Raw genomic sequence first — 23,797 nt, forward strand, 5'->3', positions numbered from 1 at the left:
GAGACAGAGAGAAGGAGAGACAGAGACAGAGAGAGACAGAGAGAGACAGAGAGAGACAGAGAGAGACAGAGAGAGAGAGAGAGAGAGACAAAGAGACAGAGAGACAGAGACAGACAGAGAGTAAAAAACTTGACACAGATTGCCAAATGGGCATTGAATAAGCACGCAACCGGACCGTAGATTAACTGAGGAAACGAGTTAGAACGTTGTCATCAATTCTAATTCTAACATCAATTCTAATTTTAAACAATGTCCGTAGATCTCATACCTGTGAACCTTGACAAAGTGAGATTCTGTGTGTGCTGTGTGTACTCACGTCAAAGTACTCTCCCTCCCGGAAGGGGTTGATGCTGATCTCTCGCTCCTCCATGCCCCAGCTCCCACCAATCATACTGTTTCTCACCACCTCTCTTTCCTGTAGACGAGGGTTCATGTGGAACGCTATGTCCCGCGAGCCGCCCACAATGAAGTTTATAGAGAACCTGCAACACAACAGGCCCACCGGTAAACATATAGCCCACACTCCCTCATGCAGTAAAATACATACAGGTGAAGTCGGAAGTTTACATACACCTTAGCCAAATATATTTAAACTCAGACATTTAATCTAAGTAAAAATGCCCCGTCTTAGGTCAGTTAGGATCACCACTTTATTTTAAGAATGTGAAATGTCAGAATAAGAGTAGAGAGAATGATTTTATTTCAGCTTTTATTTCTTTCATCACATTCCCAGTGAGTCAGAAGTTTACATACACTCAATTAGTATTTGGTAGCATTGCCTTAACTTGAGTCAAACATTTAAGGTAGCCTTCCACAAGCTTCCCACAATAAGTTGGGTGAATTTTGGCCCATTCCTCCTGACAGAGCTGGTGTAACTGAGTCAGGTTTGTAGGCCTCCTTGCTCCCACACGCTTTTTCAGTTCTGCCCACAAATGTTCTATAGGATTGAGGTCAGGGCTTTGTGAAGGCCACTTCAATACCTTGACTTTGTTGTCCTTAAGACATGTTGACACAACTTTGGAAGCAAGCTTGGGGTCATTGTCCATTTGGAAGACCCATTTGCTACCAAGCTTTAACCTCCTGACTGATGTCTTGAGATGTTGCTTCAATTTATCCACATCATTTTCCTACCTCATGAAGCCATCTATTTTGTGAAGTGCACCAGTCCCTCCTGCAGCAAAGCACCCCCACAACATGATGCTGCCACCCCCGTGCTTCACGGTTGGGATGGTGTTCTTCGGCTTGCAATCCTCCCCCTTTTTCCTCCAAACATAACGATGGTCATTATGGCCAAACAGTTCTATTTTTGTTTCATCAGACCAGAGGACATTACTCCAAAAATACGATCTTTGTCCCCATGTGCAGTTGCAAACTGTAGTCTGTCTTTTTTATGGCGGTTTTGGAGCAGTGGCTTCTTCCTTGCTGGGCGGCCTTTCAGGTTATGTTGATATAGGATTCATTTGACTGTGGATATAGATACTTTTGTACCTGTTTCCTCCAGCATCTTCACAAGGTCCTTTGCTGTTGTTCTGGGATTGATTTGCACTTTTCGCACCAAAGTACTTTCATCTGTAAAGACAGACTCCTTCCTGAGCGGTATAACGGCTGCGTGGTCCCATGGTGTTTATACTTGCGAACTATTGTTTGTACAGATGAACGTGGTACCTTCAGGCATTTGGAAATTGCTCCCAAGGATGAACCAGACTTGTGGAGGTCTACCATTTTTTTATGAAGTCTTGGCTGATTTCTTTTGATTTTCCCATGATGCCAAGCAAAAAGGCACTGAGTTTGAAGGTTGGCCTTGAAATACATCCACAGGTACACCTCCAATTGGCTCAAATTATGGCGATTAGCCTATCAGAAGCTTCTAAAGCCATTACATAATTTTCTGGAATTTTCCAAGCTGTTTAAAGGCACAGTCAACTTAGTGTATGTAAACTTCTGACCCACTGGAATTATGATACAGTGAATTATAAGTGAAATAATCTGTCTGCAAACAATTGTTGGAAAAATTACTTGTGTCATGCACAAAGTAGATGTCCTAACCGACTTGCCAAAACTATAGTTTGCTAACAACACATTTGAGGAGTGGTTGAAAAACAAGTTTTAATGACTCCATCCTAAATGTATGTAAACTTCCGACTTCAACTGTCGAGTGTTTATTGACTATGTAACCTGACCAGACCAGGAACATCTCTGGGGAAAATACAACAGCAATATTTTTATAGTTGGGGGAAGGGCTAAGACTAAAATGAGCACCTACAGACCTGGTAGCTCCTCAACTAGGTCTCACAGTCTCACGTCAGAATTAGACGTTCATCCATGTTTATCAAACGTCAAAATGTCCAAGTGTTTAAGGTTAAGGCCAGGTATTAACTCTGAATGGTTAAGGTTAGGCATTAACTCTGAATGGTTAAGGCCAGGCATTAACTCTGATTGGTTAAGGTATTAACTCTGAATGGTTAAGGTTAGTCATTAACTCTGAATGGTTAAGGCCAGGCATTAACTCTGATTGGTTAAGGTATTAACTCTGAATGGTTAAGGTTAGGCATTAACTCTGAATGGTTAAGGTTAGGCATTAACTCTGAATGGTTAAGGCCAGGTATTAACTCTGAATGGTTAAGGTTAGACATTACCTCTGAATGGTTAAGGCCAGGCATTAACTCTGAATGGTTAAGGTTAGGCATTAACTCTGAATGGTTAAGGTTAGGCATTAACTCTGAATGGTTAAGGCCAGGCATTAACTCTGAATGGTTAAGGTTAGACATTAACTCTGAATGGTTAAGTTCAGGCATTAATTCTGAATGGTTAAGGTCAGGCATTAACTCTGAATGGTTAAGGTCAGGCATTAACTCTGAATGGTTAAGGTTAGGCATTAACTCTGAATGGTTAAGGTCAGGCATTAACTCTGAATGCTTAAGGTCAGGCATTAACTCTGAATGCTTAAGGTTAGGCATTAACTCTGAATGGTTAAGGTCAGGCATTAACTCTGAATGGTTAAGGTTAGGCATTAACTCTGAATGGTTAAGGTCAGGTATTAACTCTGAATGGTTAAGGTTAGGCATTAACTCTGAATGGTTAAGGTCGGGCATTAACTCTGAATGGTTAAGGTCGGGCATTAACTCTGAATGGTTAAGTTCAGGCATTCATTCTGAATGGTTAAGGTCAGGCATTAACTCTGAATGGTTAAGGTCAGGCATTAACTCTGAATGGTTAAGGTTAGGCATTAACTCTGAATGGTTAAGGTTAGGCATTAACTCTGAATGGTTAAGGTTAGTCATTAACTCTGAATGGTTAAGGTTAGACATTAACTCTGAATGGTTAAGTTCAGGCATTCATTCTGAATGGTTAAGGTCAGGCATTAACTCTGAATGGTTAAGGTCAGGCATTAACTCTGAATGGTTAAGCATTAACTCTGAATGGTTAAGGTCAGGTATTAACTCTGAATGGTTAAGGTCAGGCATTAACTCTGAATGGTTAAGGTTAGGCATTAACTCTGAATGGTTAAGGTTCTAACTCTGATGGTTAAGGTCAGGCATTAACTCTGAATGGTTAAGGTCAGGCATTAACTCTGAATGGTTAAAGTAAGGTTTAGTATAGGCTTAAAATCAAAAACAACATTAAATCGCTGGATTTGAACATGCAACATTTGGAATCAGAGGTTTGGTTAAAACAACAATATATATAAAAACAACTTTCTACCCCCGGAATCGAAGGACCAGAATCAGAGGCAGACAAACTGTTGCCCCCTAGTGGCCAGTTCACAAGTCATCTCCTGATGTCCTCAGACAGGGACGTTGAATACTACTGACTTGTATCACAGGTGACCTGCCTGTCCTCGAGGCACCATGCCTCAGATGGGTTAGGGGTTAGGGGTTAGGGGTTAGGGGACTACAGACTTGTTAGATCCTCGAGGCACCATGCCTCAGATGGGTTAGGGGTTAGGGGTTAGGGGACTACAGACTTGTTAGATCCTCGAGGCACCATGCCTCAGATGGGTTAGGGGTTAGGGGTTAGGGGTTAGGGGTTAGGGGACTACAGACTTGTTAGAACCTCGAGGCACCATGCCTCAGATGGGTTAGGGGTTAGGGGTTAGGGGACTACAGACTTGTTAGATCCTCGAGGCACCATGCCTCAGATGGGTTAGGGGTTAGGGGATAGGGGTTAGGGGATAAGGGATAGGGTATAGGGGTTAGGGGATAGGGTAATGGGGTTAGGGTATAGGGGTTAGGGTATAGAGGTTAGGGGATAGGGTAATGTAGCTTAGCTCTGTAGGTTTAGGGGTAGAGTATAGGGGTTAGGGTATAGGGGTTAGGGTACTACAGACCTGTTAGCTCCTAGAGGTACCATGCCTCTGATGACGATGGTCTTCTTCGGAGACATCCCTCCTGGAATCATGCTGGAGTACGGGACAGGCTGATACACATAGGACAGGAGTCAGTTCACTGACACCATGTAGTGTATACTGTATGTATGTATACTTAGGACAAAACAAATCTATCCTGACTCACAGAGATGTTACTTACAGGGTTGTATATTGGCTGTCCACACATGACCGGTAGGTTTCCACCAGGATAGCATCCCTGACCACAAACAGGGATATTATCACACACACACACACAGACATCACATTCACACACAGACATCACACACACACACACAGACATCACACACATCACACACACCAAACACATCACACTCAAAACACGTCACACACACACATCACACACACACATCACACACACACACACACAGACACACACACACACACATACACACACACAGACATCCCACGTCACACACACCAGAAAACAGCTGTCAGCCATACGTGTTTCATTAAGTCATGCATTTACTAACTGATGCAGAACCATCCACTGAAGTAAATTATCCCACGTCCAAAGTATAAAGACCCACTGTCTCAACCACACAGGTGATAGTCCTGACCCCCCCATGTCACCTCTCACTGTCTCAACCACACAGGTGATAGTCCTGACCCCCCCATGTCACCTCTCACTGTCTCAACCACACAGGTGATAGTCCTGACCCCCCATGTCACCTCTCACTGTCTCAACCACACAGGTGATAGTCCTGACCCCCCATGTCACCTCTCACTGTCTCAACCACACAGGTGATAGTCCTGACCCCTCATGTCACCTCTCACTGTCTCAACCACACAGGTGATAGTCCTGACCCCCCCATGTCACCTCTCACTGTCTCAACCACACAGGTGATAGTCCTGACCCCCCCATGTCACCTCTCACTGTCTCAACCACACAGGTGATAGTCCTGACCCCCCATGTCACCTCTCACTGTCTCAACCACACAGGTGATAGTCCTGACCCCCCATGTCACCTCTCACTGTCTCAACCACACAGGTGATAGTCCTGACCCCCCATGTCACCTCTCACTGTCTCAACCACACAGGTGATAGTCCTGACCCCCCATGTCACCTCTCACTGTCTCAACCACACAGGTGATAGTCCTGACCCCCCATGTCACCTCTCACTGTCTCAACCACACAGGTGATAGTCCTGACCCCCCATGTCACCTCTCACTGTCTCAACCACACAGGTGATAGTCCTGACCCCCCATGTCACCTCTCACTGTCTCAACCACACAGGTGATAGTCCTGACCCCCCATGTCACCTCTCACTGTCTCAATCACACAAGTGATAGTCCTGACCCCCCATGTCACCTCTCACTGTCTCAACCACACAGGTGATAGTCCTGACCCCCCATGTCACCTCTCACTGTCTCAACCACACAGGTGATAGTCCTGACCCCCCATGTCACCTCTCACTGTCTCAACCACACAGGTGATAGTCCTGACCCCCCATGTCACCTCTCACTGTCTCAATCACACAGGTGATAGTCCTGACCCCCCCATGTCACCTCTCACTGTCTCAAACACACAGGTGATAGTCCTGACCCCCCATGTCACCTCTCACTGTCTCAACCACACAGGTGATAGTCCTGACCCCCCATGTCACCTCTCACTGTCTCAACCACACAGGTGATAGTCCTGACCCCCCATGTCACCTCTCACTGTCTCAATCACACAAGTGATAGTCCTGACCCCCCCATGTCACCTCTCACTGTCTCAACCACACAGGTGATAGTCCTGACCCCCCATGTCACCTCTCACTGTCTCAACCACACAGGTAATAGTCCTGACCCCCCATGTCACCTCTCACTGTCTCAACCACACAGGTGATAGTCCTGACCCCCCATGTCACCTCTCACTGTCTCAACCACACAGGTGATAGTCCTTACCCCCATGTCACCTGGGTATCCTCCGCCCTGTGGGTATCCTCCGCCCTGTGGGTATCCTCCGCCCTGATAAGCATTGACAGACATACAGTATAAATATATGTGATGGTATTTGATGACACAGACACATGAACGTAACCAAGTGTGATACCAACTTACCCCCATTTGACCACCTGGGTATCCGCCAGCAGGGTATCCTCCCTGTTGATGGTGGGAAACATATAAAATGTTATCCAGAGTTTATGACACTCTGAGACACAACATTCATGAAGATATATCGCTATGTACAGTCACCCCACAACATTCATGAGAATATATCGATATTTACAGTCACCCCACAACATTCATGAGAATATATCGATATTTACAGTCACCCCGCAACATTCATGAGAATATATCGATATTTACAGTCACCCCATAACATTCATGAGAATATATCGCTATTTACAGTCACCCCGCAACATTCATGAGAATATATCTCTATGTACAGTCACCCCACAACATTCATGAGAATATATCGCTATTTACAGTCACCTCGCAACATTCATGAGAATATATCGATATTTACAGTCACCCCATAACATTCATGAGAATATATCGATATTTACAGTCACCCCATAACATTCATGAGAATATATCGATATTTACAGTCACCCCACAACATTCACGAGAATATATCGATATTTACAGTCACCCCACAACATTCATGAGAATACATCGATATTTACAGTCACCCCACAACATTCATGAGAATATGTTGATATTTACAGTCACCCCCCAACATTCATGAGAGTATATCGATATTTACAGTCACCCCACAAAGTTCATGAGAATTTATTGATATTTACAGTCACCCCACAACATTCATGAGAATTTATTGATATTTACAGTCACCCCACAACATTCATGAGAATATATCGATATTTACAGTCACCCCACAACATTCATGAGGATATATCGCTATGTACAGTCACCCCACAACATTCATGAGAATATATCACTATGTACAGTCACCCCACAACATTCATGAGAATATATCGATATTTACAGTCACCCCACAATATTCTTGAGAATAAATCGATATTTACAGTCACCCCACAACATTCATGAGAATATATTGATATTCACAGTCACCCCACAACATTCATGAGGATATATCTCTATGTACAGTCACCCCACAACATTCATGAGAATACATCGATATTTACAGTCACCCCACAACATTCATGAGAATACATCGATATTTACACTCACCCCACAACATTCATGAGGATATATCGATATTTACACTTACCCTACAACATTCATGAGAATATATCGATATTTACAGTCACCCCACAACATTCATGAGGATATATCTCTATGTACAGTCACCCTACAACATTCATGAGAATAAATCGATATTTACAGTCACCCCACAACATTCATGAGGATATATCTCTATGTACAGTCACCCCATAACATTCATGAGAATATATAGATATTTACAGTCATCCCACAACATTCATGAGGATATATCGATATTTACAGTCACCCCACAACATTCATGAGAATATAATGACATTTACAGTCATCCCACAACATTAATGAGAATATTTAGATATTTACAGTCACCCCACAACATTCATGAGAATATATCAATATTTACAGTCACCCCACAACATTCATGAGAATATATCGATATTTACAGTCACCCCACAACATTCATGAGGATATATCGATATTTACAGTCACCCCACAACATTCATGAGAAGATATCGATATTTACAGTCACCCCACAACATTCATGAGGATATATCTCTATGTACAGTCACCCCACAGTATTCATGAGAATATATCGATATTTACAGTCACCCCACAACATTCATGAGAATATATCTCTATGTACAGTCACCCCACAGTATTCAGTGCTCAGCCTTCCAGTGGTCTTGTATGGCTTAGTAGGTAGATCATGACACAACGCCAGGATAGTGGGTTCAATACATATACAATATCAATATCGATACGTACCGCCATGTTGCCTCCTCCCATTCCTCCTGTAGGATATCCACCTCCCATTCCTCCTCCTCCCTGAAAAATACACAGCTTATTCCAGCTACATCCGTTCTGCCGTGTGTGTGTTTGCGTGTGTGTGTGTATGTATGTGTGTGTATGTGTTGTGTAGCAAGTCCATACTCAACTCCCACTCCACCTGGGTATCTATTGCCTCCTACTTGAGTGCCCTTATGCAAAAGCACCAAACATTGAGCACTTAAGAAAAAAGCAATTATATTCATATTATAGCTGTGGGTGCCCCTATCCCCCTTGCCCCTACACCCTGCCCCTACCCCCTTGCCCCTACACCCTGCCCCTATCCCCCTGCCTCTACACCCTGCCCCTATCCCCCTGCCTCTACACCCTGCCCCTATCCCCCTGCCTCTACACCCTGCCCCTATTCCCCTGCCCCTACACCCTGCCCCTATCCCCCTGCCACTACACCCTGCCCCTACACCCAGCCCCTACACCCTGCCCCTACACCCTGCCCCTATCCCACTGCCCCTATCCCCCAGCCCCTATCTCCCAGCCCTTACACCCTGCCCCTATTCCCCTGCCCCTATTCCCCTGCCCCTATCCCCCTGCCCCTACACCCTGCCCCTACCCCCCTGCCCCTACACCCTACACCCTGCCCCTACACCCTGCCCCTACACCCTGCCCCTACCCCCCTGCCCCTACACCCTGCCCCTATCACCCTTCCCCTCCCCCTGCCCCTACACCCTGCCCCTAGCCCCCTGCCCCTACCCCCCTGCCACTACACCCTGCCCCTACCCCCCTGCCACTACACCCTGCCCCAGCCTCACCCCGATGACGTTGACGGTCTGGATGGAAACGTCGCCTCCTATCTGCAGAGCGTTGACTCTCTCCACTGGAATACGATGCTTGAACATGTGAAAGTCTCGCCCATTCACTGTCACCTACGACAGAAAAACACATCAGCTCATCTGACCATACACAACTGTGGTCTAACCCTAACCCAACTCAACAGGGCATTGGGCCATGACAGGTGTCTTTTATACTGATAACAAGTTCAAACAGGTGCCATTAATACAGGTAATGAGTGGAGGACAGAGGAGCCTCTTAAAGAAGAAGTTACAGGTCTGTGAAGCCAGAAACTTGCTTGTTTGTAGGTGACCAAATACTTATTTTCCACCATAATTTGCAAATACATTCATTAAAAATCCTACAATGTGATTTTCTGGATTTGTTTACAGGACTCTCTCATCTTTTTAAGTGGGAGAACTTGCACAATTGGTGGCTGACAAAATACTTTTTTTCCCCACTGTATATAGTATCTCTATATCTGACCTGGTAACCCTCCTGGTTAATGATGATAACCATCTCGAAGGCGTCTCCCTTGCTAAAAGGCATGTGGTGGGTCTTCTCCTCTGAACCCCATTGCCCTTCCTGGCAGCTGTTGAACACCACCTTGTCCCATCCGTCAAAGCGAGGGTTGAAGTGAAAGCCGATATCACCGCCCTCAAATTCCCCACACTGCAGGTTAATGTTAAACCTAGAGAGAACATAGGATGAACAGATCGTACACAGGTAACACAGCTAACACTGGTAACACGGCTAACACAGCTAACACTGGTAACACTGGTAACACAGCTAACACAGCTAACACTGCTAACACAGGCAACACAGGCAACACAGATAACACAGCTAACACAAGTAACACAGGTAACACAGGTAACACAGCTAACACAGCTACACGGGTAACACAGCTAACACTGCTAACACAGGCAACACAATTATATATATAACGACCCCATTATATACCACCCCGAGTCTTTTAGTGGAACGACCCCATTATATACCACCCCGAGCCTTTAGGTGGAACCACACCATTATATACCACCCCGAGCCTTTAGGTGGAACGACCCCATTATATACCACCCCGAGTCTTTAGGTGGAACGACCCCATTATATACCACCCCGAGCCTTTAGGTGGAACGACCCCATTATATACCACCCCAAGCCTTTTGGTGGAACGACCCCATTATATTCCACCCCGAGCCTTTAGGTGGAACCACCCCATTATATTCCACCCCGAGCCTTTTGGTGTAACGACCCCATTATATACCACCCCAAGCCTTTAGGTGGAACGACCCCATTATATTCCACCCCAAGCCTTTAGGTGGAACGACCCCATTATATACCACCCCGAGCCTTTAGGTGGAACGACCCCATTATATACCAACCCGAGTCTTTAGGTGGAACGACCCCATTATATACCACCCCGAGCCTTTTGGTGGAACGACCCAATTATATTCCACCCCGAGCCTTTTAGCGGAACGACCCCATTATATACCACCCCGAGCCTTTTGGTGGAACGACCCCATTATATTCCACCCCAAGCCTTTAGGTGGAACGACCCCATTATATACCACCCCGAGTCTTTAGGTGGAACGACCCCATTATATACCACCCCGAGTCTTTAGGTGGAACGACCCCATTATATACCACCCCGAGCCTTTAGGTGGAACGACCCCATTATATACCACCCCGAGCCTTTAGGTGGAACGACCCCATTATATACCACCCCGAGCCTTTAGGTGGAACGACCCCATTATATACCACCCCGAGCCTTTAGGTGGAATGACCCCATTATATTCCACCCCGAGCCTTTAGGAGTCTTAATGTCCAGGTCACATTGTGCTTCTTAGAGAAAACAACAACTGTTCCAACTGATATGACCGACTGTGGTCTGAAAGGCAGGTAAAATACACAGAGGACGAGGAGGTGGGAGCTTCTGATAAACGTGTGTGTGCCTTTGCCTTGCCCCCTCTCTCTCTTTCTCTCTCTGATAGCACAAGGATAAACTTCCTTATTCTAACAGGTGCAGCAGGCTGAGGCAGAGAATGTTCTTTCAACGTACATTAGTCGTTATAACTTGATATACTGCAGCAGATTTTCATCATAAACTAAACTACGTCCACACTGAACAAAAAAATATACACGTAACAATTTCAAAGATTTGACTGAGTTACAGTTTATGTAAGGAAAGCAGTCAATTGAAATTAAATTAAATAAATTAGATGAATTCATTAGGCCCGAATCTATGGATTTTACATGACTGGGAATACAGATATGCATCTGTTGGTCACAAAAAAAAAATGCAAGGGTGTGGATCAGAAAACCAGTCAGTATCTGGTGTGGATCAGAAAACCAGTCAGTTTCTGGTGTGGATCAGAAAACCAGTCAGTTTCTGGTGTGGATCAGAAAACCAGTCAGTTTCTGGTGTGGATCAGAAAACCAGTCAGTTTCTGGTGTGGATCAGAAAACCAGTCAGTATCTGATGTGGATCAGAAAACCAGTCAGTTTCTGGTGTGAACACCATTTGCCTCATGCAGCGTGACACATCTCCTGTGCATTAAGTTGATCAGGCTGTTGATTGTGTTCTGTGGAATGTTGTCCCACTCCTCTTCAACGGCTGTGAGAAGTTGTTGGATATTAGCGGGAACTGGAACATGCTGTCGTACACGTCGATCCAGAGCATCCCAAACATGCTCAACGAACGACATGTCTGGTGAGTATGCAGGCCATGGAAGAACTGAGACATTTTCAGCTTCCAGGAATTGAGTACAGAACCTTGCGACATGGAGCCGTGCAATATCATGCTGAAACATGAAGTGATAGCGGCAGATGAATGGCACAACACAATGTACCTGTGGTCATGTGACACAGGTGTGTCAAGGATATATAAATACCTGTGATCAACTGACACAGGTGTGTCAAGGCTATATAAATACCTGTGATCAACTGACACAGGTGTGTCAAGGATATATAAATACCTGTGATCAACTGACACAGGTGTGTCAAGGATATATAAATACCTGTGATCAACTGACACAGGTGTGTCAAGGCTATATAAATACCTGTGATCAACTGACACAGGTGTGTCAAGGATATATAAATACCTGTGATCAACTGACACTGGTGTGTCAAGGCTATACAATTACCTGTGTTCATGTGACACAGGTGTGTCAAGGCTATAAAATTACATGTGTTCATGTGACACAGGTGTGTCAAGGCTATATAATTATCTGTGATTATGTGACACAGGTGTGTCAGGGCTATATAATTACCTGTCATCAACTGACACAGATGTGTCAGGGCTATATGATTACCTGTGATCATGTGACACAGGTGTGTAAAATCTATGTAATTACCTCTGGTCATGTGACACAGGTGTGTCAGGGCTATATGATTATCTGTGATCATGTGACACAGGTGTGTCAGGGCTATATGATTACCTGTGATCTTGTGACACAGGTGTGTCCGGGCTATATGATTACCTGTGATCTTGTGACACAGGTGTGTCAGGGCTATAAGATTACCTGTGATCATGTGACACAGGTGTGTCAGGGCTATATGATTACCTGTGATCATGTGACACAGGTGTGTCAGGGCTATAAGATTACCTGTGACCATGTGACACAGGTGTGTCAAAGCTATATAATACCCTGTGATCATGTGACACAGGTGTGTCAAGGCTATATAAATACCTGTGATTACCTGACACAGGTTTGTCAAAGCTATATAAGTACCTGTCACCTGACACAGGTGTGTCAAGGCTACATAAATACCTGTGATTACCTGACACAGGTGTGTCAAGGCCATATGGTTGTTTCTCCATCACATTTGCATCTGACACCCTGATGAAGTCGTTAGCTGTTACCTTCTCAAGCATTTTATTTGTGACTTAGCCCACACATTAAAATATCTCTAACTTTCAACCCCACGTGAAGTGCCTGGACTTGGACTTCCCCATTGGCACCTATTAGTGGTCAGTGTGTGTGGAAGTATTCCTCTCCAAGATCACCTGGTTGTTTTGGAATACTCAACCCACCAGGCATCGATCCCATACGAGGTCTTTTTTTTTGTAATTCATAAAATATAAATTCATATAAAACAATAAGTCGAAGACCAATATAATTTAGCACATCGTCGTTGATACAAATCCCACAAATGAAGAATGTGTAAATGTTGTTGCCCTTCAAAAGTTACAGTCTGATCATGTGTAGCACACCTCCAATCCTCAGAGGTTGTGTGTTTCTCACCTGGTGATCTCGTGAGGGATGACTCCCTGGATGTAAATAGACATCCCTGATCTCAGCCCGCCGTAGATCGGCCCCACATAGGGGATACTCTGCACACAACACACAGTAATAATCGTTTAACAACTATACACAAGTAGAGATGCAAGGCACTCTGGGAAATAATAACCATTTAACAACTATACACAAGTAGAGATGCAAGGCACTCTGGGAAATAATAACCATTTAACAACTATACACAAGTAGAGATGCAAGGCACTCTGGGAAATAATAACCATTTAACAACTATACACAATTATAGATGCAAGGCACTCTGGGAACTTTTTTAAGTAGGTAGAGTAAAAGTTTGAGAAGGAAGTAAATGAAGATTGTAGGTACATACAGACAGCCAATGGTTGGGCTTCAGTCAATTCAGAAAGATAATTGAAATTGGAATTTCAGTGTACTTCCTGAATTGACTGGAATTGAAATTGAATTGACCCCAACCTTGAAGAACGGTAGATCCAGACAATATCTATGATATCTGTATACACTAGACAAGGAGACGTGCTACTCACAGGGTTGTAGACGGGCTGATAGCCAGGTGGAGCAACGAACATGATGGCTGTCGCTCAGAGATCCACAGACAGACGGACGGAGAGACGGAGGAGAGGCGAGTCAGAGAGAACAGGAAACGGTCGCTGCTGGACGGCTGGTCTTATAGGGACTCAGAACCATGGGAGGGGCGAGGAGCCAGGGGAGAGTCAGGCCAGAGCAGGGCCAGATTGGGGTAGGGCCAGATAGGGTAGGCTACTTGACTAATGATGTTGGCCAGGAACCAGAAACCAGGCTAAGTGTTATCAGTTTCACATTGTTTTCCCAACCTTATCACAGGACAGGAGGAGTGGTCCAGTCGGACAAAAGATGGTGTGTGTGTGTGTGTGTAAGGTGAACGGTGTGTGTGTGTGTGTGTGTTAACAAACTGTGTACACACATTTGAATGATAGTAAATGGGAGATAAGAGACGGTTGTGTACCAAAGGAGTCTCAACAGTTTGCTTTCTGTAGACAGTCTGGTCTACAACAGTCTGGAGGTCTACATCATTCTGGTGTACAACAGTATGGAGGTCTACATCAGTCTGGTCTACAACAGTCTGGGGGTCTACATCAGTCTGGTCTACAACAGTCTGGTCTACAACAGTCTGGTCTACAACAGTCTGGTCTACAACAGTCTGGTCTACAACAGTCTGGGGGTCTACATCAGTCTGGTCTACACAGTCTGGTCTACAACAGTCTGGGGGTCTACACAGTCTGGTCTACAACAGTCTGGAGGTTTACATCAGTCTAGTCTACAACAGTTTGGTCTACATCAGTTTGGTCTACAACAGTCTGGTCGACAACAGTCAGGAGGTCTACATCAGTCCGGTCTACAACAGTTTGGTCTACATAAGATTGGTCTACAACAGTCTAGTCTACAACTGTCACGCCCTGACCTTAGTTAGCGGAACGGAACGGCGATACAGCGAATATATGAAGGTACACGACTAGCACGGAAGCCAGAGAGGCAGCCCCAAGATTTTTTTGGGGGGGAGGCACACGAGGAGATTGGCTGAGTCAGGTAGGATACCTGAGCCAACTCCTCGTGCTTACCGTGGGGAGCGTGTAACTGGTCAGGCACCGGGTTATGCAGAGATGCGCACGGTGTCTCCAGTTCGCATTCATAGCCTGGTGCGTTCTATTTCAGCTCCTCGCATTTGCCGGGTTAGAATGGGCATCCAGCCAGGGTGCATTGAGCCAGCTCTATGTTCTGGATCTCCAATGCGTCTCCACGGTCCAGTGTATCCTGTGCCTCTTCCCCGCACTCGCCCTGAGGTGCGTGTCCCCAGCTCGGTACCACCAGTGCCGGCACCACGCACCAGGCCTTTAGTGCGCCTCACCAGTCCAGAGCGTCCGGCAACAGTACCCAGTCCAGAGCGTCTGGTGACAATACCCAGTCCAGAGCGTCTGGCGACAGTACCCAGTCCAGAGCGTCTGGCGACAGTACCCAGTCCAGAGCGTCTGGTGACAGTACCCAGTCCAGAGCGTCTGGCGACAGTACCCAGTCCAGAGCGTCTGGCGACAGTACCCAGTCCAGAGCGTCTGGCGACAGTACCCAGTCCAGAGCGTCTGGTGACAGTACCAAGTCCAGAGCGTCTGGCGACAGTACCCAGTCCAGAGCGTCTGGTGACAGTACCCAGTCCAGAGCGTCTGGTGACAGTACCCAGTCCAGAGCGTCTGGTGACAGTACCCAGTCCAGAGCGTCTGGTGACAGTACCAAGTCCAGAGCGTCTGGCGACAGTACCCAGTCCAGAGCGTCTGGCGACAGTACCCAGTCCAGAGCGTCTGGCGACAGTACCCAGTCTAGAGCTTCCGACGACAGTACCCAGTCCAGAGTGTCCGGCAACAGTACCCTGTCCAGAGCATCCGGCAACAGTACCCAGTCCAGAGCATCCGGCAACAGTACCCAGTCCAGAGCATCCGACGACAGTTCACAGACCGGAACCTATAACGACGGTCCCCAGTCCAGAGCATCCGGAGATGACCCACGCAGCGAGGGTACCCAGCCCAGGGCCTACGGGTTCCACAGTCCAAAGCATCCGGAGATGACCCACGCAGCGAGGGTACCCAGCCCAGGGCCTACGGGTTCCGCAGTCCAAAGCATCCGGAGATGACCCACGCAGCGAGGGTACCCAGCCCAGGGCCTACGGGTTCCGCAGTCCAAAGCATCCGGAGATGACCCACGCAGCGAGGGTACCCAGCCCAGGGCCTACGGGTTCCGCAGTCCAAAGCATCCGGAGACGACCCACGCAGCGAGGGTACCCAGCCCAGGGCCTACGGGTTCCGCAGTCCAGAGCATCCGGAGATGACCCACGCAGCGAGGGTACCCAGCCCAGGGCCTACGGGTTCCGCAGTCCAAAGCATCCGGAGATGACCCACGCAGCGAGGGTACCCAGCCCAGGGCCTACGGGTTCCGCAGTCCAGAGCATCCGGAGATGACCCACGGGTCAGTGATACAAGAGCGGACTCAGTGTAAAGTAGGGGGGTGGCGTCCAGAACCAGAGCCGCCACAGAGGTTAGATGCCACCCAGACCCTCACATATAGGTTTAGGTTTGCACCTTTTGGGGGGGGGGGGGGGTACTGTCACGCCCTGACCTTAGTTATCTTTGTTTTCTTTATTATTTTGGTTATGTCAGGGTATGCCGAGGGTGGTAAGTGTGTTTTTTCGTCCTGTCTAGGGTTTTTTGTTTTGGTTTGTCTAGGTAAATGTAGGTCTATGGTGGCCTGAATTGGTTCCCAATCAGAGACAGCTGTTTATCGATGTCTCTGATTGGGGATCCTATTTAGGTTGCCATTTTCCATTTTGGTTTGGTGGGTTATTGTCTATGTGTAGTGGCCTGTCAGCACTCGTGTCTTATAGCTTCACGTTCGTTTTGTTAGTTTGTTTAGTGTTCTTCGTGTAAATGAAGAATCATGTATTCTAATCACGCTGCGCCTTGGTCTCCTCGTCACGACGAACGTGACAACAACAGTCTGGAGGTCTACAACAGTCTGGAGGTCTACAACAGTCTGGAGGTCTACAACAGTCAGGTCTGCAACAGTCAGGTCTGCAACAGTCTGGAGGTCTACAATAGTCTGGAGGTCTACAACAGTCTGAAGGTCTACAACAGTCTGAAGGTCTACAACAGTCAGGTCTACAACAGTCAGGTCTGCAACAGTCAGGTCTACAACAGTCTGGAGGTCTACAACAGTCAGGTCTACAACAGTCTGGAGGTCTACAAAAGTCTGGAGGTCTACAACAGGCAGGTCTGCAACAGTCAGGTCTACAACAGTCTGGAGGTCTAAAACAGTCTGGAGGTCTACAACAGTCAGGAGGTCTACAACAGTCTGAAGGTCTGCAACAGTCAGGAGGTCTACAACAGTCTGGAGGTCAACAACAGTCTGGAGGTCTACAACAGTCAGGTCTACAACAGTCTGGAGGTCTACAACAGTCTGGAGGTCTACAACAGTCAGGAGGTCTACAACAGTCTGAAGGTCTACAACAGTCAGGTCTGCAACAGTCAGGAGGTCTACAACAGTCTGGAGGTCTACAACAGTCTGAAGGTCTACAACAGTCAGGTCTGCAACAGTCAGGAGGTCTACAACAGTCTGGAGGTCTACATCAGTCTGGTCTACAACAGTCTGGAGGTCTACAACAGTCTGGAGGTCTACAACGGTCTGGAGATCTACATCAGTCTGGTCTACAACAGTCTGGAGGTCTACATCAGTCTGGTCTACAACAGTCTGGAGGTCTACAACAGTCTGGAGGTCTACAACAGTCTGGAGGTCTACAACAGTCTGTTTTACAACAGTCAGGTCTGCAACCGTCTGGAGGTCCACAAGAGTCTGGTTTACAACAGTCTGGTTTGCAACAGTCTGGAGGTCTACAACAGTCTGGAGGTCTACAACAATCTGGAGGTCTACAACTGTCTGGAGGTCTACAACAGTCTGAAGGTCTACAACAGTCTGGAGGTCTACAACAGTCTGGAGGTTTACAACAGTCTGGAGGTCTACAACAGTCTGGTTTACACCAGTCTGGTCTACAACAGTCTGGTTTACACCAGACTAGAGGTCTACACCAGTCTGTAGGTCTACACCAGACTGGAGGTCTATAGAAAGGCAATGACACAACCTCCTGCTATCACGTCAATGGGATCAGAGCTGCTATGGAGATGTCAGACTTCCTGCAGTATTGATCGTGGGCTATAACGATACTGTACGATCCTGTGTTAGTGGAACATGGGTGTGTCCAGTGACGTTTTATGAGTTGTTGTAATTGTTTCATCATGTAATTGCGTTATTTAATGAAGATAAACCTCTGCCAAAACAGTAGTGGTGGAATAATAGGGATGGACTGAGCCTCGTGTTAGCAAATACTCAACCCTGACACTTATAGTGGAATAGGAACACCATGGAGTATTGCCAATGCCTCATGGTCAGGCTTGGCGTCAATTCAGAATGGAAACCCGAATTCCAATTCCTCATTTTCTTCATTGAAAAACATTGAAGAGAATTGAAATGGGAATGTCAGTGTACTTCCTGAATTGAAATGGAATTGACCTCAATCCTGCTCTAGGTTGGATTTACTTTTGCGTCAGATAGTTGACAAGAAGTTTAAAAAAAACCTCATAAGTATCTCCCCTTCCTTTATCTTCTCTGTCTCATCTGCATTGAGCTAGAAGGAGAACCTGCACTATAACCTCATTAGATGGGTGGGGGAGGGAGTGCTGATGTTAGCCATTAGAATCATGAATGGAATAACAGATTAATGATTGATAATAGTTAATCATTAATATAACCTAAACATAGGTCTCCCTTCTTAAAGAGAACACACCCCTGATACACACACATACACACACACACACACACACACACACACACACACACACACACACACACACACACACGCACAAAACGAGGAAGGATTTGCCAATTCATCTTAAAATAATCTGTTCAATTTATTAATCTTGTATTGAAACACAGGATTCAGTCAGGCAACAACATTCTAATAGTCAACTGGTCAACATTCTAATAGTCAACAGGTCAACATTCTAATAGTCAACAGGTCAACAGGTCAACATTCTAATGGTCAACGGGTCAACATTCTAATAGTCAACAGGTCAACATTCTAATAGTCAACAAGTCAACACTCTAATAGTCAACAAGTCAACACTCTAATAGTCAACAAGTCAACATTCTAATAGTCAACAGGTCAACATTCTAATAGTCAACAGGTCAACAGGTCAACATTCTAATGGTCAACGGGTCAACATTCCAATAGTCAACAGGTCAACATTCTAATAGTCAACAAGTCAACACTCTAATAGTCAACAAGTCAACACTCTAATAGTCAACAAGTCAACATTCTAATAGTCAACAGGTCAACATTCTAATAGTCAACAGATCAACAGGTCAACATTCCAATAGTCAACAGGTCAACATTCCAATGGTCAACAGGTCAACAGGTCAACATTCTAATAGTCAACAGGTCAACATTCCAATGGTCAACAGGTCAACAGGTCAACATTCTAATAGTCAATAGGTCAACATTCTAATAGTCAACAAGTCAACATTCTAATAGTCAACAGTTCAACATTCTAATAGTCAACAGGTCAACATTCTAATAGTCAACAGGTCAACATTCCAATGGTCAACAGGTCAACAGGTCAACATTCCAATGGTCAACAGGTCAACAGGTCAACATCCCAATGGTCAACAGGTCAACAGGTCAACATTCTAATAGTCAATAGGTCAACATTCTAATAGTCAACAAGTCAACATTCTAATAGTCAACAGTTCAACATTCTAATAGTCAACAGGTCAACATTCCAATAGTCAACAGGTCAACATTCCAATGGTCAACAGGTCAACAGGTCAACATTCTAATAGTCAAGAGGTCAACATTCTAATAGTCAACAAGTCAACATTCTAATAGTCAACAGGTCAACATTCTAATAGTCAACAGTTCAACATTCTAATAGTCAACAGGTCAACATTTTAATAGTCAATAGGAGTCAACATTCTAATAGTCAACAGGTCAACATTCTAATAGTCAATAGGAGTCAACAGGTCAATACTCTATAGTCAATAGGAGTCAACAGGTCAACACTCTTATAGTCAACAGGAGTCAACAGGTCAACACTCTTATAGTCAACAGGTCAACACTCTTATAGTCAATAGGAGTCAACAGGTCAACACTCTTATAGTCAACAGGTCAACACTCTTATAGTCAACAGGTGATCTCAGTACTAATACATCATCACAGCCCTCCGTGGATCACCACACATACAGGTATACACCTGCGTGTGAATTACGCACACACACACCGCTGTGGTAACACACTCCAGGAGTCACATCTCCTCCTAACACAGTACAAGTTAGTCAGGACATTACTCAACATGGAGAGAGAGTGTGTATGAGTTAGCCTGTGTGTGTGTGAGACGGTGTGTAATGTTTCTGTCTGGTTTCTTATTCTAGACCAGTCTGACATCACGCGTGAGGTTTTACTTCCAGAGAAAAATTAAATAATATGCACATTCTCCCCCCCCCCCCCAAAAAAAAATAACTATGATACTCTAACCTGCCAGAAGAAAAATCACAAAAGCTTTTCGGTGCAAACTGGCTACAGTGTTCGTCTCCGTTCAGCTATCTTTTTAACCCTTATGTATTCGTCATAACAGGTAAAGTATCATTATTATTCACTGTGAACAAAGTAGCGGAGAAGGCCTTAAATAAAACAATACACTTATGTTATTTATTTGATGTTAATGTGTCATTTGTTAGTCCGGCCCTTCTGAGTAGCGCTGTCCTTATCACACTACGGACAACATTTAGAGTAGACATGAATAAATATAATAATGACTATTCACTGTATTAGCCCTGTGCATTAAGATGGTATAGAACACGCGTCAGCCCAGCGTCAATACGAGGGGGCTATAAGACCTGTCTTTAGGAGAGTTGTCTAGGAGAGTTGTCTAGGAGAGATGTCTATAGGAGAGATGTCTATAGGAGAGATGTCTTTAGGAGAGATGTCTAGGAGAGATGTCTTCAAGAGATATGTCTAGGAGAGATGTCTAGGAGAGATGTCTTTAGGAGAGATGTCTAGGAGAGATGTCTTTAGGAGAGATGTCTAGGAGAGATGTCTAGGAGAGATGTCTCTAGGAGAGATATCTAGGAGAGATGTCTTTAGGAGAGATGTCTCTAGGAGAGATGTCTCTAGGAGAGATGTCTTTAGGAGAGTTGTCTTTAGGAGAGATGTCTAGGAGAGATGTCTCTAGGAGAGATGTCTATAGGAAAGATGTCTTTAGGAGAGATGTCTCTAGGAGAGATGTCTAGGAGAGATGTCTTTAGGAGAGATGTCTCTAGGAGAGTTGTCTTTAGGAGAGATGTCTTTAAGAGAGTTGTCTTTAGGGGAGATGTTTAGGAGAGTTGTCTTTAGGAGAGATGTCTAGGAGATATGTCTCTAGGAGAGATGTCTTTAGGAGAGATGTCTTTGGAAGAGATGTCTAGGAGAGATGTCTTTAGGAGAGATGTCTTTAGGAGAGATGTCTAGGAGAGATGTCTCTAGGAGAGATGTCTTTAGGAGAGATGTCTAGGAGAGATGTCTAGGAGAGATGTCTAGGAGAGATGTCTTTAGGAGAGTTGTCTTTAGGAGAGTTGTCTTTAGGAGAGATGTCTAGAAGAGATGTCTCTAGGAGAGATGTCTATAGGAAAGATGTCTTTAGGAGAGATGTCTTTAGGAGAGATGTCTCTAGGAGAGTTGTCTTTAGGAGAGATGTCTTTAAGAGAGTTGTCTTTAGGGGAGATGTTTAGGAGAGTTGTCTTTAGGAGAGATGTCTAGGAGATATGTCTCTAGGAGAGATGTCTTTAGGAGAGATGTCTTTGGAAGAGATGTCTAGGAGAGATGTCTTTAGGAGAGATGTCTTTAGGAGAGATGTCTAGGAGAGATGTCTCTAGGAGAGATGTCTTTAGGAGAGATGTCTAGGAGAGATGTCTAGGAGAGATGTCTAGGAGAGATGTCTTTAGGAGAGTTGTCTTTAGGAGAGTTGTCTTTAGGAGAGATGTCTAGAAAAGATGTCTCTAGGAGAGATGTCTTTAGGAGAGATGTCTAGAAGAGATGTCTCTAGGAGAGATGTCTAGGAGAGATGTCTTTAGGAGAGTTGTCTTTAGGAGAGATGTCTTTAGGAGAGCTGTCTAGGAGAGATGTCTTTAGGAGAGATGTCTTTAGGAAAGATGTCTCTAGGAGAGATGTCTTTAGGAGAGATGTCTAGGAGAGATGTCTAGGAGAGATGTCTTTTAGGAGAGATGTCTTTAGGAGAGATGTCTAGGAGAGATGTCTTTAGGAGAGATGTCTAGGAGAGATGTCTTTAGTAGAGATGTCTTGAGGAGAGATGTCTTTAGTAGAGATGTCTTTAGGAGAGATGTCTTTAGGAGTGGTCTGTGGTAGCCGATTAGAACACTGTGTGGTCTGTGGTAGCCAATAGAAACTCTGTGTGGTCTGTGATAGCCAATAAGAACACTGTGTGGTCTGTGATAGCCAATAAGAACACTGTGCGGTCTGTGATAGCCAATAGGAACACTGTGTGGTCTGTGATAGCCAATAGGAACACTGTGGGGTCTGTGATAGCCAATAAGAACACTGTGCCGTCCGTGTCAGCCACTAGGATCTCTACATCAGATCACACAGGTCATAGACAGGAAGAGACACATCGTAAGACTTCAGAGTGCAAAAACAGGGTTTGTCTAAAGTCATCATATTGTCCTGTAGGATCAGACAACCTGCCTCTAACCTGTTTACTCCAGATTGACTGCTAATGGCCAGATCAACATCAGTTATAAAATCTCTAGAGAGAAAAAAAAGAGAGTGAGGAGAGACCTGGGGTGTGTGACTGCTCCCTAGTGGACAGAAGAGGCACTGCTATCTAATGCTCTCACCCCCACTGATCATTATCAAGCAGTGGGAGAAATACACCAACAATTACAGAAATAGCTCATTTAAAGGCATACACAAAAATCAAGACATTCTTACACGAGGACATTAATGGCATTTATATTAATACAATCTCAAACAAGAGTGATTATAATAATATTAAGGAAAAGAGCACTACTTAAGACATTAAAGCACGTTTGTTTACCATGAGAGTTAGGCACTATGCTGTATTCAGCTCTACAGAAACACACACTGACAGAGAGGCAGCGCTGTGTGTGTGTGTGTGTGTGTATGTGTGTGTGTGTGTGTGTGTGTGTTTGAATTCAGTCAAGACAGCATATCTATATTTCACACAGAAAAAGGCCATGAAGTGTATTTACAGGGTTAAAAGCCCTTGGGACTCTTCATCTCCTCTGATCATCATCTTATTCAGTCTATCAGAATATTGCTGCAGGTGTGTCAAGACAGGAGATCACAGAGAAATATGACACAGGAACAACCTTCAAACCCGCATCTATTCCCTAATACCTTCTAATACCTTCTATATTTCCTTAACTTTCTCCCTCTCTCTCTCCCACCCAGACAGACAGGATTTATCCCACTAGGCCAGCTGATCCTCATACGTCTTCCTGAAACAGTCTCCAGCAGGGAAGAAGTCCCAGCATCTCTCTTGATACATTTTCCACACATACGACTCCTGTTGTAGGGAGAGAGAGAAAGAGAGAGAGGGAGTGAGGGAGAGGAGGACAGGGAGGGAGGGAGAGAGAGAAAGAGTGAGAGAAGGAGGGAGGGAGGGAGGGAGGGAGGGAGGGAGGGAGGGAGGGAGGGAGGGAGGGAGGGAGGGAGAGGAGGACAGAGGAGGACAGGGAGGGAAAAGAGGAAGATGATAAATGGAGACAGGAAGTGTTTACAGACAGACAGACAGACAGACAGACAGACAGACAGA

General features: G+C 45.3%; 2 protein-coding genes and 2 long non-coding RNA genes across 8 annotated transcripts in view; 2 read left to right on the plus strand and 2 right to left on the minus strand.

The window, feature by feature from the left end:
* Positions 1-13,984, minus strand: part of LOC110503258 (galectin-4) — a 14,565-nt gene extending 581 nt beyond the window's left edge. Inside the window, exons 1-10 of the mRNA XM_090218994.1 lie at positions 13,925-13,984; positions 13,371-13,459; positions 9,613-9,817; positions 9,108-9,221; positions 8,281-8,340; positions 6,430-6,471; positions 6,274-6,336; positions 4,527-4,583; positions 4,328-4,416; positions 317-482 (exon numbers count right to left, since the gene is read on the minus strand). Of these exons, the coding sequence (XP_090075120.1) occupies positions 317-482; positions 4,328-4,416; positions 4,527-4,583; positions 6,274-6,336; positions 6,430-6,471; positions 8,281-8,340; positions 9,108-9,221; positions 9,613-9,817; positions 13,371-13,459; positions 13,925-13,966 (927 nt within the window). The 5' untranslated portion in view covers positions 13,967-13,984. The remainder of the gene's footprint in view (positions 1-316; positions 483-4,327; positions 4,417-4,526; positions 4,584-6,273; positions 6,337-6,429; positions 6,472-8,280; positions 8,341-9,107; positions 9,222-9,612; positions 9,818-13,370; positions 13,460-13,924) is intronic.
* A 5,114-nt stretch (positions 13,985-19,098) lies between these two features.
* Positions 19,099-19,481, plus strand: LOC149972441 (uncharacterized). The gene is made up of 3 exons (XR_016491452.1): positions 19,099-19,156; positions 19,334-19,379; positions 19,411-19,481. It is a non-coding gene; the product is annotated as an uncharacterized LOC149972441 (long non-coding RNA).
* Positions 19,482-19,986: 505 nt separating this feature from the next.
* LOC149972442 (uncharacterized) lies at positions 19,987-20,160 on the plus strand. Its single transcript, XR_016491453.1, has 2 exons — positions 19,987-20,079; positions 20,113-20,160. It is a non-coding gene; the product is annotated as an uncharacterized LOC149972442 (long non-coding RNA).
* Positions 20,161-22,899: 2,739 nt separating this feature from the next.
* The window catches only part of ryr1b (ryanodine receptor 1b (skeletal)), a 249,345-nt gene continuing 248,447 nt past the window's right edge, over positions 22,900-23,797 (minus strand). For all 5 annotated transcript variants that reach the window (XM_090218991.1, XM_090218990.1, XM_090218989.1 and 2 more), the window contains one exon: positions 22,900-23,548. In XM_090218991.1, coding sequence (XP_090075117.1) covers positions 23,453-23,548 — 96 coding nt within the window. In that variant the 3' untranslated portion in view covers positions 22,900-23,452. The remainder of the gene's footprint in view (positions 23,549-23,797) is intronic.

Source organism: Oncorhynchus mykiss, chromosome 24 (assembly GCF_057628025.1).
Source record: "Oncorhynchus mykiss isolate SJ-2025 chromosome 24, ASM5762802v1, whole genome shotgun sequence".
Classification (NCBI taxonomy): domain Eukaryota; kingdom Metazoa; phylum Chordata; class Actinopteri; order Salmoniformes; family Salmonidae; genus Oncorhynchus; species Oncorhynchus mykiss.